At 37.9% G+C, this 13,294-nt stretch overlaps 1 protein-coding gene across 3 annotated transcripts in view; it reads left to right on the top strand.

Moving 5' to 3' along the window:
* LOC133653698 (microphthalmia-associated transcription factor-like) overlaps positions 1-13,294 on the top strand; it is a 92,951-nt gene that overhangs the window by 60,354 nt on the left and 19,303 nt on the right. For all 3 annotated transcript variants that reach the window (XM_062053271.1, XM_062053272.1, XM_062053270.1), the window contains exons 3-4: positions 12,595-12,810; positions 12,887-12,982. In XM_062053271.1, the coding sequence (XP_061909255.1) occupies positions 12,595-12,810; positions 12,887-12,982 (312 nt within the window). The remainder of the gene's footprint in view (positions 1-12,594; positions 12,811-12,886; positions 12,983-13,294) is intronic.

Raw genomic sequence — 13,294 nt, 5'->3', positions numbered from 1 at the left:
CCTCATATATTAACACTATTTTTATCTATATGGACAAAAAGTGCAGTTACGTCTTATATCCATAAGGTGCAGATTTTTCTCATTTAAAGTACCAGTGATTGTACACACTAGGTGTGGTGAAATTTGTCCTCTGCATTTGACCCATCCCCTTGTTCACCCCCTGGGAGGTGAGGGGAGCAGTGGGCAGCAGTGGTGCCGCGCCCGTGAATCATTTATGGTGATTTAACCCCCTATTCCAACCCTTGATGCTGAGTGCCAAGCAGGGAGGTAATGGGTCCCATTTTTATAGTCTTTGGTATGACTCGGCCGGGGTTTGAACTCACAACCTACCGATCTCAGGGCGGACACTCTAACCACTAGGCCACTTTTATTTGTATTTATTAATAGTATTATTATTTTCTGCCATATTACTTTGTTCATAAAGCTTGTGTTGCTTTCATATGCACATTCAACTTTCTACTTGAGGTACACTACCGTTCAAAAGTTTGGGGTCACATTAAAATGTCCTTATTTTTCAAGGAAAAGCACTGTACTTTTCAATGAAGATAACTTTAAACTAGTCTTAACTTTAAAGAAATACACGCTATACATTGCTAATGTGGTAAATGACTATTCTAGCTGCAAATGTCTGTTTTTTGGTGCAATATCTACATAGGTGTATAGAGACCCATTTCCAGCAACTATCACTCCAGTGTTCTAATGGTACAATGTGTTTGCTCATTGGCTCAGAAGGCTAATTGATGATTAGAAAACCCTTGTGCAATCATGTTCACACATCTGAAAACAGTTTAGCTTGTTACAGAAGCTACAAAACTTACCTTCCTTTGAACAGATTGAGTTTCTGGAGCATCACATTTGTGGGGTCAATTAAACGCTCAAAATGGCCAGAAAAAGAGAACTTTCATCTGAAACTCGACAGTCTATTCTTGTTCTTAGAAATGAAGGCTATTCCACAAAATTGTTTGGTTGACCCCAAACTTTTGAACGGTAGTGTACATATATACATTTTGAATGTGTTTGTGTTTAAAAAAAAATCATTTTTGAGCACATTTAAAATTACCATGATAATAATAACCGTGATCATTTTGGTCACAATAACCATGATAACAAATGTTCATCCCTATAATGGACAATTGTAACATAATTGTTTAGTTATATATATATATATATATATATATATATGCTTTGGAGCCCCTGCCTCGAAAGAAAATCATGTTTGCCTTGGTGCCCTAACATATTAGCCCTCCTTTAAGGCAACACTTGCCTTGACCTTAAAAAGTTCAAATTCGAGGCCTGAGAAAGTAACCAGATATTAACAGTAAATTAGCAAGAAAATTAATAATAGTTTTGAGGAAATAATACAGCCAGAAGTGACGCAATTTGTTACTGCATATATCAGCAGCTAAATTAGCAGCCATTGTAACCCCTTCTGAAATGGTTCTTTTATCATTTACATGCAATATATCATGATATATATCGTCATTACAGGAGGCTGCAATATAGATTCAGTGTTTCCCATAAACTGCCAAGATACCTGTGGCGGTGGGGGTGTGGCTATGGGCGTGGTCACCATGACATCATTGAGTAATTTGCATAATTTACTACAATGATATGATTTTCTCTAAAAAGGCTCAAAAAATGTATACTTACTAATTAATAATAACAGTTTTGTTTTAAACGTCCATCCATCCATCCATCCATCCATTTTACATTATGAATACACAAAAGAGAACTACTACAGTATCAAATTAGTATTAGTATCTGAAGCACCGTCTCCACGTGTGTTTATTGACAACAGGGTTATAACCTGGACACGTTAGCTCGTCGGTATGGTAACAGGTGATTGTTACTGCGTGCGTCTGCCCCGGCCCCAGAGTCAAACAGCGGTTAATGAAGCAGTGTCAGGCTGCTCACCGTCAGTGAAACGCTCGCTGAAATCGTGGATTAACGTTAAATATATGACGAGCCGCGAGCGATGCAGCTATAACCTATCTCACCCGGTAGAGCACTCGCTGCGGCAACCCAGTTCGATCCCACTTGACAGTCGCTCTGCTCTGCGTCAATTCCCCTCTCACCCTCTCTCCCCCCTCCCCCGTCTCTCTCCAGCTGTCCTTTCAAAATAAATGCATTCAAATCCCGAAAATAAAAATTAAGAAAATCCGAGTCGTGGCGGACGTAATTCTTTCGTGGCGGGCCGCCACAAATAAATTAATGTGTGGGAAACACTGCGATTTTTGGCCATATTGCCTAACCCTAATGGTAACTGAGGCGGTATACGAATATGTATGTAAAACTCCATCCATCTAGGGCTGGGCGATATGGCCTTTTATTAATATCTCGATATTTTTAGGCCATGTCACGATACACGATATATATCTCGATATTTTGCCTTAGCCTTGAATGAACACTTGATGCATATAATTACAGCAGTGTAATGATTTTATGTGTCTACATTAAAACATTATTGTTCATACTTCATTAATATATGCTTATTTTAAACTTTCATGCAGAGAGGGTAATCACAAATAAGTCAATTTACCAATACTGTATTTATTAAACAGTTATTAAGCAGTGGCACAAACACTCATGTCATTTCCAAAATAGAAAGTGCAAGATTGTCGGAGACATTTTAAAACAAGCTATTAGTGCACTTTTGTGCATGATGTCACTAAGATGACTTATCAAAACAACACTAAATTAAAATGCACTTTTTGTACAGAATGCCACTACATTAGTTTAAAACAAATAAAGTGCACTTTTGTGCATGATGTCACACAAGATATTTCAACTTGTGCCAAATAAAAAAGAGCTGCATAATAGGAAATCAAATAGTATATGTCATTCGCTATGTGATAGGTTCCTGCGGACGTTATCTCCTTCTGTTGTTGACTATTTTTTAATACGGTGTTGATCTGGAAATAGTTGCTTCGGCATTTTGTTGGTGTGGCACCGAACGGAGATGTTGACATGCGGAGTTTCAAGCACTCTTCATTCTCTAGCGGGTGACTTTTCAAGTGATTCTACATTAGCAGTGATGCTACGCTTTTGCCGCATAAATGTTGAACATCTTCCCGCTTGAAGCCAAACCACCGCCAGACGATGGACCCTTTGCTGTTTTTCTTGGGAATTAATTCTTCCTTTATTTGTTACCAGATTCGTACCTTCTCTCTCTCGTATTACCACCTGCACCGCACCGTTAGCATCACAGCTAACGTTACCATGTCGCTACCTGTCTGCTCCGCGGGAGCATGTGACGTTGCACACATGACGTATGTAAGAAGGTGCGCTTGTTTTAAGTCTCTGTGAGAAGGAGAGACAAGAAATAGTGGGAAACGCATGCAGTGTAATGCCCGCAGCTAAAAGCAACTGCATGAGAATGTATACTCGAATATCACAATGTAGTCAATTTCTATATCGCACAGAGACAAACCCGCGATATATCGAGTATATCGATATATCGCCCAGCCCTACATCCATCCATCTATTTTCTACCGCTTGCTACCTGTGGTCTCAAATGTAATAAACATAAATCTGAGTGTTTAAGAAGCCTTTGCAGTGATGGTGATGGAAGGTTGCCAATATAACTGTGACGTAGTTGATCTCTAAACATCACAGTTTTTCTTATAAGTTCCACAGAGCACGTTTAGCCGTCACACAAAGTGCTTCATTCTTCTTGTGCGAATGGGTCATTCGTGTTCAAGTATCCTGTAGGAACATCATAAAATGCCTAAAAGCATGCAAGTCAAAAAATAATCACACGGCCCCCCTCCACACTACAGCAGTGTGCTTTGTACATATTTCTGTTAAATACTTCTGACTCTAAATGTCTTGTGTTGCTAATGCCCTTGGGGCTGTTGATGGCTCCAAAACCATCTGAAAGACAACAAGCCTTCTTGTTTGCTGTGGTTGCAGATGTAGTCTGTTAGTTGTGTGTGTTGGGATAACATTAAGTGACAGTGCTGCTGCTTTAATCTTTGTCATCCTTTCCAACAGGGAGATTCACATTTTACTGTAAAGCAATGAATCAATTCCCATCCCTGAGTTTTGATAGTCAGAATTTAATTCAACTTCAGTCATCAAACACAACAGTGTATATTGACAAGACTGTGCATTCCAGTTTGAGGCATTTATCCCCCAAGGGCCTCCAGTAAAGTTTAGCCAGTGAGATTATTTAAGTATGTGTGATAAATAAAGAAATTATTGAGGACGAAAACAAGCTTGAAAACTTCAAATCTTGATTTTTCACATAGAGCTATGACCAATAGAAATTTAGAGCGAACATATTAGATCTCTTAGATTGCTTTGACAATGTGCTTTTTGTGGCAATACAGCTGAAAGAGATTTACTTAAATCATGTTAAAAAAACACATTTGGACATGACAGGAAGTATTTGCTTTAAAAAAAAAACAACAACAACAATGATATTCTTTATTTTGATCACTATTTAAACCAGAAATGCACATTTAACCAAACACAGTGAAGTAATTGTGTGGTGTAGCACAGAGGAGGATTTAGACACTGTTCTTTTGAACGTTGGGAACATGAACCTGCGGCGTGACATGTAGTCAATGTCCTTTGGCAGAGATTTTGTGAAGAAACATTCATTCACTGTCATGACACCCTTCAGTTCAGTTAAAAATTTGTGAGACAAACAGTTGTGTTTCAAATTCCCAAAATCACAAGAGTGCTCCAAGTTTATAGAGGAACTTGGACCACTGTAAGCACAATGGCAGATCCTTGCTAGCAAACATAGAACACTAGGGTCCACTCTTGTGATTTACATAACCGAGGCGTTCCTCAAGGCACCCCTTTAAGTCCTCTCCTTTTTGGCAGTTACCATTTTTTGAAATGTGATTTATGTAACTAAGGTGTTGCTGTACCTTGTTTACTTCAGATGCAGTCTGTAGTCATTTGTTCAACGTCTTTAGTTATACTAGTGGTGGTCCTCAAGGTTCTATTTTAGGTTCTCTCTTTTTTTTTTATCATTTGGGCTATTCAACTGGTTCATTTAAAAAAAAAAAAACTTGTGAGAAACTCACGTTTTTGCATCAGATTCTTAAAAACAAAGAGTGCGTCACAGAGATGATCTTTGACTTCCTTTTTTGTAGAAGGTCCTTCAAAACAGCACATCGACCAACATCAAATGTCTACTGTAGAGGACGCTGGTTCTCAGGATTATACACAATACGACTAATAGTGAAAGGAAAAGTTTCCCCCCCGGTCCTTAGCTTTCTGGAAATGTGGCCCCCCAAATCATTCAGTTGAATATCCCTGCTTTAGAGCAGTGGTCCCCAACCACCGGTCCGTGGATCGATTGGTACCGGGCCGCACAAGAAATTAAAAAAATAAAATTATTAAATCAACATAAAAAACAAAAGATACACTTACAATTAGTGCACCAACCCAAAAAACCTCCCTCCCCCATTTACACTCATTCACACTCATTCAGCATACCTGTACAATGTGAAGGTGGTGGTGGTGGGGTTTTTTTTAGGGTTTTTTTTTGTTCAAAACTAACCTAGAAACTAAAAATCAATTAATTTAGCCTTAATGGGGGGAAAAAAATTGAATTTGTCAAGCCACTTCACACAATGAAAATTTGGTTTATTTAGTTTGTTTTGCTCTGTGATGGTAACCTAGGATTACCTACTCATGTTGTTAACACAGCTATGTTGCTTTTCATAGTTGTGCAGACTTAAATGATAAGCCAATGTTTTTTCTAGACACAATATCATAACAGACAAATTCTGTTCTTGTTTATTACATGCATATTTATTGACTTTGCAGATTCTGACCTTGTCATCATGCATTGAGCAATGCACTGTTGAATTGTGTTTTACACAGCATCGTAGTAAATTAAACAGCCGCAATACACCTCCATTACCATTCTGTGTCAAATGTGCGAGGAGACAAGGACAGCTTTGCTCTTTGCTTGCTGGCAGCAATGGTCCTCACAAAGCTGTAAAGCTGATGTCTCTGTGAAAGCTGTGCGGTTAAACACCACAACTGTGATCACATTTACGTAGTAAAAAGTGGGGGTCACAATGTCATTACAATTGTTGCAAAAGCTGTCCGTATGTTATTTTGCCGTTACTGATGTTTGTACATGTCACAAAATATCAAATGTAAATTTGAATTGTTTTAAACACCGGGACTCAAAGGCGGCCAGTACAATTCTAACCTAACAACTATACACACAAAAATACATGTTATCAATTGAGTGTTCAAGTTTACAAAATATGTTATGTTTTTTATCAATTGAATACCACCTGAATGGTCAATGTTCATACCGTTTTTTTTTTTTTTTTAATGTACCTTCCTATCTCAAATGTATTGCATTGGATTAATATACACTAAGTATACAGTAACCAAGTGGCTAAACTACCAAACAACTGCTGTGGTATTTAGACCCGATCTAAGGGAGTAAGTTGTATTCTGTTTTTAAAAAATAATAACGATAGTTGCAATTGTAATCTAAATTTATAAACATGAATATGGCTACATGATTATTTGTATTTGCATGTATTTCTTTGTGCACACACACACGCACGCACACACACACACACACACACACACACACACACACACACACACACACACACACACACACACACACACACACACACACACACACACACACACACACACACACACACATAAAACAGTATACAATGTAAAGCAAAACACATGTGAGGGAAAGGTTAAGAAGACCCTAAGGCAGTGGTGTCAAACTATCTATTCCCACATAGGCCGGACTGGTAAAATCATGGCATAATAACATAAAAATATAACTATGACAACTTCAGACTCTTATCTTTGTTTTACTTTGGCCCAAAATAGAACAAGCACATTCTGAAAATGTACATATCACAAATATTCCTCTTGACAAAACACTTCAAGTTATTTCAAAATGTTGAGAAAATATTTGGTGCAGCTGCAAAAACACCCTTAACAACACAATATACTTATATACTTATATATTCTGTTCAATCTGGGATTGAACAGAATACAAAATAAATGATAAATACAAACTCTTTTAGGTATCAAATACCTCATTTTTCATTTCCTCATATTAATCCTGTGCGTATTCAACAAACCATACAAACTGAGATAGAAACTATTCAGTTGAGTTACTCCCTGCCTAATAGGCATCACTGTGTATTGATAAATACATAAATGATAAATGGGTCATACTTGTATAGCGCTTTTCTACCTTCAAGGTACTCAAAGCGCTTTGACAGTATTTCCACATTCACCCATTCATACACACATTCACACACTGATGGCGGGAGCTGCCCTGCAAGGCGCTAACAAGCAACCATCAGGAGCAAGGGTGAAGTGTCTTGCCCAAGGACACAACGGACGTGACTAGGATGATAGAAAGTGGGGATTGAACCCCAGTAACCAGCAACCCTCCGATTGCTGGCACGGCCACTCTACCAACTTCGCCACGCCGATAGAAAAATAAAAGCTGTGCAATGCATGACCAAATTGAACAAACCAAACATATGAATTTAAGAGACTGACAGTATTGCAGTAAATCACACACTGTTCACTTTCCTTAAATTTCCACAGAAGACAATCATTCACATTACATCAAGGTGTAATGTCTCAAGCAACATTTTAAGAGGGGTTACCAATTATTTATTTTACTCCTGAAACCTGGCATCTTTAAGCTATCACAAGTGAATCAATACCAGGTGTCGCATCTTGAGTGGCAGACAATTTCAGGATGTTATTCAAATGCTTGTGCTTGAGCCTTGACCTTAGCTTTGTTTTATTGATGCTCTTTACAGAGAAAACTTGCTCACAAAGATGTTTGGGTTCCCATTCACTTTTGTGAAAAAATAGGAGGAAGATAAGTTTCCTTGGAACACTGCGTCCACTTTTCTGGAAAATGAGGGAGCCAAAGCATGGTGTGTTCGAAGCAGAAGACATAAAACGGCAGGTTTTACGATGGATTGAAGGGGAGGAGCTGCAGCTCTGCTTTACTGTGTACATCTTGCTCAGCCCCGGTGTAAACCAGTTGCTTGCCAAACAGAATAGCTGTTCTGACATCTAATGGACACACTGAAGACAGCAGTTTCTTACATTTTAAAATGCAGCTTATTTTTACACTTAGCAAACTCATCTCACGGGCCAGATTAAACATCATGTTAGTTGTTCCGCAAAAAGCCTGGAACTAATTTGTCCTTTCTTACTAAATGTATTCAACTTTCCATTTAGACAGAAAAAAATACATTCCAAAAACATGTCCGCCAATGTAATAAGCTATGATAACTGATACTTTAATCGATGTCCTTGCACACTGTTCAGCTATAAATTGCACAACTAGACACCACTCAAAGAAAGACAGGTATGTGAGATATATGTATACATTTTAGATTTATAACACTGTTTTCTGTATTTAAACGGGACAGTGGACAATACGTCAATTGTGCACACTTAGTGTAGTTATACACAATACAGAATAAAAATTACCGTATTTTTCAGAGTATAAGTCGCTCCGGAGTATAAGTCGCACCGGCCGAAAATGCACAATAAAGAAGGAAAAAAACATATATAAGTCGCACTGGAGTATAAGTCGCATTTTTGGGGGAAATTTATTTAATAAAACCCAACACCAAGAATAGACATTTGAAAGGCAATTTAAAATAAATAAAGAATAGTGAACAACAGACTGAATAAGTGTACGTTATATGACGCATAAATAACCAACTGAGAACGTGCTTGGTATGTTAACGTAACATCAATCAATCAATCAATCAATCAATCAATGTTTATTTATATAGCCCTAAATCACAAGTGTCTCAAAGGGCTGTACAAGCCACAACGACATCCTCGGTACAGAGCCCACATATATTATGGTAAGAGTCATTCAAATAACTATAACATATAGAACATGCTATACGTTTACCAAACAATCTGTCACTCCTAATCGCTAAATCCGTTGAAATCTTATACGTCTAGTCTCTTACGTGAATGAGCTAAATAATATTATTTGATATTTTACGGTAATGTGTTAATAATTTCACACATAAGTCGCTCCTGAGTATTAGTCGCACTATGAAAAAAACTGCGACTTATTGTCAGAAAATTACGGTAGTTTGTTTCTTCATGTGTGAAACCATTTTAGTCATATATTATTCAACATTTGAAAACAATGCTTAATTTCAGCTAAAATATAACAACACACAGTAAGGTTAGTGTAAAAATTTACATATTGAAATAATCATGAAGTGCAGGTCTTTTTGTGAATTAATTTTTTGAGGTACTCTGCAATAATAAATAGTGAATAAACGTGATCTCAAGACAACTTCAAATATGTGTTACACTTTATATTTTAGTTAACAAAATTGACTGTAATTTTAGTCGACGAAAATGTTAAGGAATTTAGTCGACCAAAGTAAACTAAAACATAATTAATTTAGATGACTAAAATATGACTAAAACTTAAATACATGTTCATCAAAAGTGTATGACTAAAACTCAATGCTGTCAAAATTAACACAGATACCATTGTTTTGTTACCCGGACATGCACATCTTACAGGTCAATTACAGTATGTTGATCTGGATTAGAATAACATCATTCTGTCTATTTTCAGGATTTATGTCATTGTGACTAAATAATGTTCAAGGGCTTTCTCATTGTTGTTCAATGTGACTCAATTGTCTCGCTTTAATTCCCATTGGTGATTATTATTGCAGTGCCAACTGTGCAAAGTATCCTTCAGTTGTGAGATAACAAAGCTTGGTCTATGTTCATTTACGGGATAGCGAATCACCTTCTTTCCCAAAGGCTTATTGAAGTTCCTCTCGGTAAGAGCTGTAAATATCTCTACATCCCCCTACCCTTTTTGCCGTTGTCAGCTTTATAACCTCGGAATGGCAATTTGCAGCCCAACGTGACTTGAGACATACCTGCGGGACGCGTGTTAACACACCTCACATGGGCATCGGGGCAATGATCTTGTATCCCAGCATGAAGAAGAGACTGTTTGTGCTCTTGTGACAGTCGCAGGAACACAGGAACTGATTGTGTGGTATTAAAGAGGTGACAGGTGAAGGGAACAAATAGAGCTGCCGAACAAAGTTTATATTTTGAAATAAATTATGTGTCTGAACAAACAGATGCACTGACCTCGCAAATAATTTGTTTTTTTGGTCCTACTGTGTGCGCAGCCTGAAAAGTAGCAGAGGAAATGTCAGAGGTAGTGAAAATGTCAACCCCAGCCTGTGACCACTTCAGCCAGGCTCAATCACTAATCATAGCAAAAATAAATTATTTGTTTTTGATTATGTCTAATTTTGCAAATTAAAAATAAGAGACACAGGTGGATTGGGATTGCAGAGAACAAAGGTATAATAGGGTTCTTTATGTTGTGCTGATGTGGGCCTGCTTGCCAACCATCCCCATGGTTAAAAAACTGGATGGGGCCAAGTAAAAGCCTTAGGCAGGTTTGTACTGAAGAGGTGGCCCTGGCCAAACAAAGGCCCTAACTGTTAGTGCAACATCCTCACATCAAGTGATACGCCATAAAGGAATAACTTCAGTTTTTACATGAAACAACACCAATTTGAAAAGGCTCATTGTGTACGCTGCTATTCTCTAACACGCATAACTAATTAAGTTTTTTTTTTTTTCTTGGCATTTAAAGATGAGCCGGCCGTGGCTGTTCTCGCAGCTGGCTCAGTCTTAAACTAAGAGCAAGCAGTGTCAGTTCTTCATACTGTAGCTTAGAACTTAGTTTAGGCCTGAAAGTTAAGATCCTGGTACTTAGCTTGGACATCCTAAATTTGTGTCAATAATGCTTGAGATGCTTGGATATCACCCTTATGAGGTATGTTTGAAATTGTTCTTTCTTAGATTACTTTTTTTTTTTACTTTTATATTTTCAGCATCGTGGCGTTGAACAAATCGAAAGAAAGGAAGGTTGGATTTTTATGTTTGAACTTGAACTCAGCACATACTGCTCCAAGTTGTGTTATTTACTAATGATCTCCAGAAGCCAAATTAAAGTGAGACATTGGGGTTTTTTGATCAGCGTTTGTAACTTGAAGCTTTTGTTGTCTTTTTACATATTAAATTCATGTTGGCCGTACAGTGACCTACAATAATGACAATAGCGTGTCTGTCATTGCCATTGAAATTACTTTGATATTAGTGGACCAGGCATGACATCGCTCATACTTTTAGTCATCGCATTAACTTGTATGTAGTGTACAAACTATGCTGGGCACTAAAATGATCAATAATTATTTAAAGACAGGACGCTACAACACAGACCTTTTTTATTTAATATTTATTATACACATTTATTTGTTTGTTATCATTAACCTTTGATAACATCTGCGCCATTTCCATTCTACTTGTTGTCTACAGCGCCAATTATTAATGACAGAAATGCATGCATCAATATACTGTTAAATTGCTTAAGGAAGTGACCAGACAAGAATAGGAACCAATGGTTCAAAAGGTTTTATTTTTAGGGGTTTATTAGTAGCTAGTTTATGATTATATATTATCACAATAACATCATGCTAATCAAATAAAATATGCTAATTTGAATAACATCCACAAGAGTTAGCAAGGTTCAAGGTGTTTATTTTGTCATTCCAATAAAAACACTTATATGCTAGGAATGGGTTACACATGTACATCGCTTTTCTACCTTCAAGGTACTCAAAGCGCTTTGACAATATTTCCACATTCACACACTGATGGCGGGAGCTGCTGTGCAAGGCCATAACCACGACTCATTAGGAGCAAGGGTGAAGTGTCTTGCTCAAGGACACATCGGACGTGACTAGGACGGCAGAAGCCGGGGATCGAACCAGAAACCCTCAGGTTTCTGGCACGGCCGCTCTACCAACCGAGCCACACAGTCCCCACAAACACAAAATTAATATTAGAAAAGTAGTCACATTCGGCAGGGTGTTGTGTATCCAGTGATGTAATATGTAGTTCGACATTCATTCTTTTTATTTTCATTTCACTAATTTATTTCAAACACAAAAAAAAAAATATACCAGTTGTTCTCAAACTTGTTTCACCAAGTACCACCTCAGGAAACACTTGGCTCTCCAAGTATCACCGTAAAGACCAACAGTAAAACACAGTAGCGTAGTAGGCCTATATATTTATTTAAAACAAAGCAGATGTTTTATTTAGCACTTATATTTCATATTTTTGGCCACTGTAACATTATACACAGTTTGAGCAGTAACACTGTTTGAATACAAGAAAATATAATTCCCTTAATTAAGTTATTCTTTAACATACTACTAGATGGAGCCCACATACTACAGTTTGAAAAGCCCTGCTCTACACAATTTTAACTATTAAGCGTATCTGATACAATTTTCATCAGAAAAAACCCCCAATAGAATTATTGAAATAAAATAAAACAAAGAAACATGCTTTGTGTCCGAAAAGTAGCAGGACGAAGCAAAAGCTTGTATTGTCCTGCCCCTATTAGCGCAAACACTAACCACATTTATTATTTTCACGTCTTCATACAGTGGATAAAATAAGTGCTTTTGTGTTTTGTTAGTTAGCTCATGTCTTTGGTTTTCTTTGGGTTCACAACAGGTGCAGACTCACCTGGAGAACCCGACTAAGTATCACATCCAGCGCTCGCAGCAGCAGCAGGTCAAGCAGTACCTGGGAAAACTTGGCTCGCAGGTGTTGAGCTTGCCCTGTCCCAACCAGTGCTCGGACCACGGGGGCATGCCGCCAGGGCCGGGCAACAGCGCCCCCAACAGCCCTATGGCCTTACTCACCCTGAACTCTAACTGCGAGAAAGAGGTCAATGCTTTCATTCAATTCCTGCAGAAGAATTATTTTAGTGAGCTTTTCCTTAAATTGCCGTCTCTGGTTTTAGATGGATGATGTCATCGACGACATTATTAGTCTGGAGTCCAGTTACAGTGATGATATCCTTGGCCTGATGGACCCCGGACTTCAGATGGCCAACACGGTATGTCCCTAATCACATTAGGGGGTTGCTGTTGAAAATAGATTTATTGTGAAGTTATCAATCATCATTATTAAGTGGAAATTTAAATATTGTAACGTAATTAACCCATTGCCGCCCAGAAACACTCATAATCCCTTAAACGTCTCTGGTGATGCATTTTGGGTGGTTTCTCTCTGCATGCGCACATTGACAGTTGATAGTGACAGGTTACAGAACCAAACAAATCATAATGGAAGACACTAAACAGCACGTTGGCCCTCTTGATGGGAAATTTAAGTAGAACAAAAGCAGAACAGAAGCAGTCGACTGACT

The sequence above is a fragment of the Entelurus aequoreus genome, linkage group LG07 (genome assembly GCF_033978785.1).
Source record: "Entelurus aequoreus isolate RoL-2023_Sb linkage group LG07, RoL_Eaeq_v1.1, whole genome shotgun sequence".
Taxonomy (NCBI): Eukaryota; Metazoa; Chordata; class Actinopteri; order Syngnathiformes; family Syngnathidae; genus Entelurus; species Entelurus aequoreus.
Note: the sequence above shows the minus strand (reverse complement) of the source record. Positions and strands in the feature narration are given on the sequence as shown.